This window comes from Octopus bimaculoides, chromosome 14 (genome assembly GCF_001194135.2).
Source record: "Octopus bimaculoides isolate UCB-OBI-ISO-001 chromosome 14, ASM119413v2, whole genome shotgun sequence".
Taxonomy (NCBI): Eukaryota; Metazoa; Mollusca; class Cephalopoda; order Octopoda; family Octopodidae; genus Octopus; species Octopus bimaculoides.
Window position 1 is genome coordinate 24,225,421 of NC_068994.1, and position 3,387 is coordinate 24,228,807.

The window sequence follows — 3,387 nt, forward strand, 5'->3', positions numbered from 1 at the left end:
CCCATATTCGCCGAAAGATGCAAAAAAATTTCAGACAACAGCAAATATTTCGAATCTTTTCCCTTTGAACGGCACATCGAGAAATTAATTTTTTGTAACTAAACACTTTCAAACTTTGGACTTTGGTAGAATGTGTCATATAAAACATTTTTTAGTGATGTTGAGAAAAGTTTATATTTTCAAAGTTATTTCGTGTTAAAGTTGTCGTATTTCGGTAATTTCAACCAATCAATGACGTGTATTCAGCTGAATAAAATTACTGCTTTTGTTTGTCAACAACAACTATCGGCGGTGTATATTTCGTTTGTCACTGTTATTTATGACATCGTTCGTGTGTTTGTACTGGTTTTAGCTTTAAGGTTTTAGGGTCAGAGTTAGGGTTAGAGTTTTAGAGTTAGGGTTAGGGTTTTAAGGTTAGGGATAGGGTTTTAAAGTTAGGGTTAGGGTTCGAGTTTTAGAGTTAAGGTTAGGGTTAGAATTTTAGGGTTAGGTTAGGTTTAAGTTTTTAGGGTTAGGGTTAGGGTTTTAAAGTTAGGGTTAGAGTTAGGGTTTTAAAGTTAGGGTTAGGGTTTTAGGATTAGGGTTAGGGTTTAGAGTTAGGGTTAAGGGTTAGGGTTAGGGTTGGAGTTTTAGGGTTAAGGTTAGGGTTGGAATTTTAGGGTTAGATTTACAGAAAAATATGAAAAAGGAAGAAAATGGAGGCGGTGGGGGAGGAAGCAAAAATGTCTTTCCGAAAATAGTAGCTGAAAAACAGGAAAAAAAAACTAAAAGCAGTAGAAATGCACGAACGATTGTGGTGGTGCCATGAAGTAAACATGCTTCAGATACACTCGTTTATTCATACAAACGTAACTGAGATGAAATATGTCATAAATAACAGTAACAAACGAAATATACACCGCCGGAAATTGTTATTGACAAACAACAGCAGTAATTTTATCCGAAATACGACAACTTTAACACGAAATAACTTTGAAAATACAAACTTTTCTCAACAGCACTAAGAGTAAAAGATGTTTTATATGACACATTTTACCAGTATCCGAAGTTTGAAAGTGTTTAGTTACAAAAAATTAATTTCTCAATGTGCTGTTCAAAAGGTAAAGATCCAATATTGCTTTTTGTTCCTCACTATATATTTCATGCTACCTACATTAAACAATTTAGCACTAACTCAACTTAGGTAATCTTGTTGGTATCAATTTATCTTTAACTATTGATCGAAATGCAAACGATCAAAAGGTGATTGAATCAACATGATATTTATTTATAAGCAAATATTTAAAATACAGAAAATAAGTTAAAAAGAAAGGTTATTTTGTCACATTAAAAAAAAAAACATTCCAAAAGTGAATAAGACATTGATAGATATATAAATAATAGTGGATTTTACATTAAAAAAAGAACATGTTAATATTTGCTATAATTCGCTTAGTTATTTATTTGAACAGTTGTTACTTCGATCAACTGTATTTCGGTGAACATTCTCTGCGGTCTCACATTATTTGATCAATAGTAAGTAGAAGGGTTTGTGAGAGACTTCGATGTGTTCAATTGCCATGTAAAGGAGAAAATTCAGCACTTTTTATCCTTGAGAGTGTGGAAGATATAGAAGGTGGTTGTTATACGCTGCTATATTCGAACTAGCATCCGCATCTTTGTTTTATAGTCAAGTGCGTATTGTATTCGGTTCGCTTGTAAGTTATGAGTTTAATCACTAAATCCGTGATACAATTTATACTCTAGTAAAAGACTAATTAATAGAATATCCCTAATATGACAAACGAATGAAAAAAATCTACCACGATGGGTTTAATAAAGAGTTTCGAATTTCCAAAAGGCATCTGAAAAGGGTCAGAGGACACAATATAGCAGCAAAGACACTAAGGATAAATTTAGCTTGTGATACTTATTAAGCTTATTATTTAAACTTTTTTTACTGAACCAATATATTTATAATGCATTTCATTTAGCACTATATAAATTTCAAGAATTAAGGAGTCAAATAATAAATGAGCAGAAAGTAAAATACTATGAAAGCGATGAGAAAACATGTGTAAAAATATAGCAAATTATATTTAACGAAAAGAATTGAAACTGTGTGGCGGTAAAGATACGTATAGTAATATTTCTCTAAAAAACCTACCTTTTCTAAATTTGTGTCAATATTTCGTATCAAACCGCAGCCGTATCGTTCGAGTACGGAACCCGGTATGTAGGTGATAGTTGTCAATACCATAAATAACCAACCAAAGAAAAACATAAAACCAACTGACCTAAAAAAAAAATTACATCGTATTACGTAACTGAAACATCTGTATCATAAAATAATAAAGATAGTTTTAGCTGCATATATGAAGCAGAATTACTAATAACAAGAAATTTACGAAGGTGGTGAAAGCGGGCTAACACTATTGAGACAGTGTATACAAAATGAATACTATGGCAAATAGGTTAAAGTCTATGCTTTGCTGTGGAGGTCTTAAAATATTAAAATACACGTAGATTTTTCTCCCCGCACTAGCCGAAATGATTAATATATTTGTCATTGAATGTATTTTGTTTAGATACATACCTTCTTATTAAACTATTTTGAAATAGTAAGTGCTATTTATTTATTTTATTCATTTATATAAATGATTCCTTCATAATTATTTTACAATTTGCCGTATATATGTTTTTACTTATTTACGTATAAAAATATAATTTCTAAATTTTGTGGTTTCTATAATTGTGTTCTTATACAAATTTTATATAGCCTATCATCACATTTTGCTCTTTCTTCGTAATTCCTGTATACGGTAGTGGTTATGTTACCTATCCACTGTTAGCTAGTATCAGATTTACTACAAGTAATACTCGTTTAAACAAATTACTCTAAAGTTGATATATTTTTCATTAAAACGTACGTTACGATATAATGCTTCATTAGTAAGGTCAAGCTATCTAGCATACATTCTTTGAATTTTTAAATTACAAACTCATCAAAAATAAACTCCTCAACATACGTTCTTCTATGAAAATCATACCCACAACCACAGAGAAATAACCCCCATGACATAAAGTGGAAAATACTCTTCTTAGCAAAAGCCTATTTCGGCAACAAAACACCTATTCAATTATCACCACCGAATCTCTCGAAATCTAAGCTTCCTATTCATAATATTTCATGCAAACATGTTTATACAAAACTTATATATTATTTAGACACATCAATTTCATGAGCATTCTAACTAAAAAAAACAAAACTTCAATCAATATTAGTGGACTGAAAATTTACGAGTGTACATGAATTGAATAAGGATAGCATGTGTATACATGTATACTTTTACGTATAGATAAACGTGTGTATATACATATATATCTACATTCACACACACACACACA

At 30.7% G+C, this 3,387-nt stretch overlaps 1 protein-coding gene across 1 annotated transcript in view; it reads right to left on the bottom strand.

The window, feature by feature from the left end:
* Positions 1-3,387, bottom strand: part of LOC106869119 (prominin-1-like) — a 59,611-nt gene that overhangs the window by 1,156 nt on the left and 55,068 nt on the right. Inside the window, exon 9 of the mRNA XM_014914667.2 lies at positions 2,147-2,276. Coding sequence (XP_014770153.2) covers positions 2,147-2,276 — 130 coding nt within the window. The remainder of the gene's footprint in view (positions 1-2,146; positions 2,277-3,387) is intronic.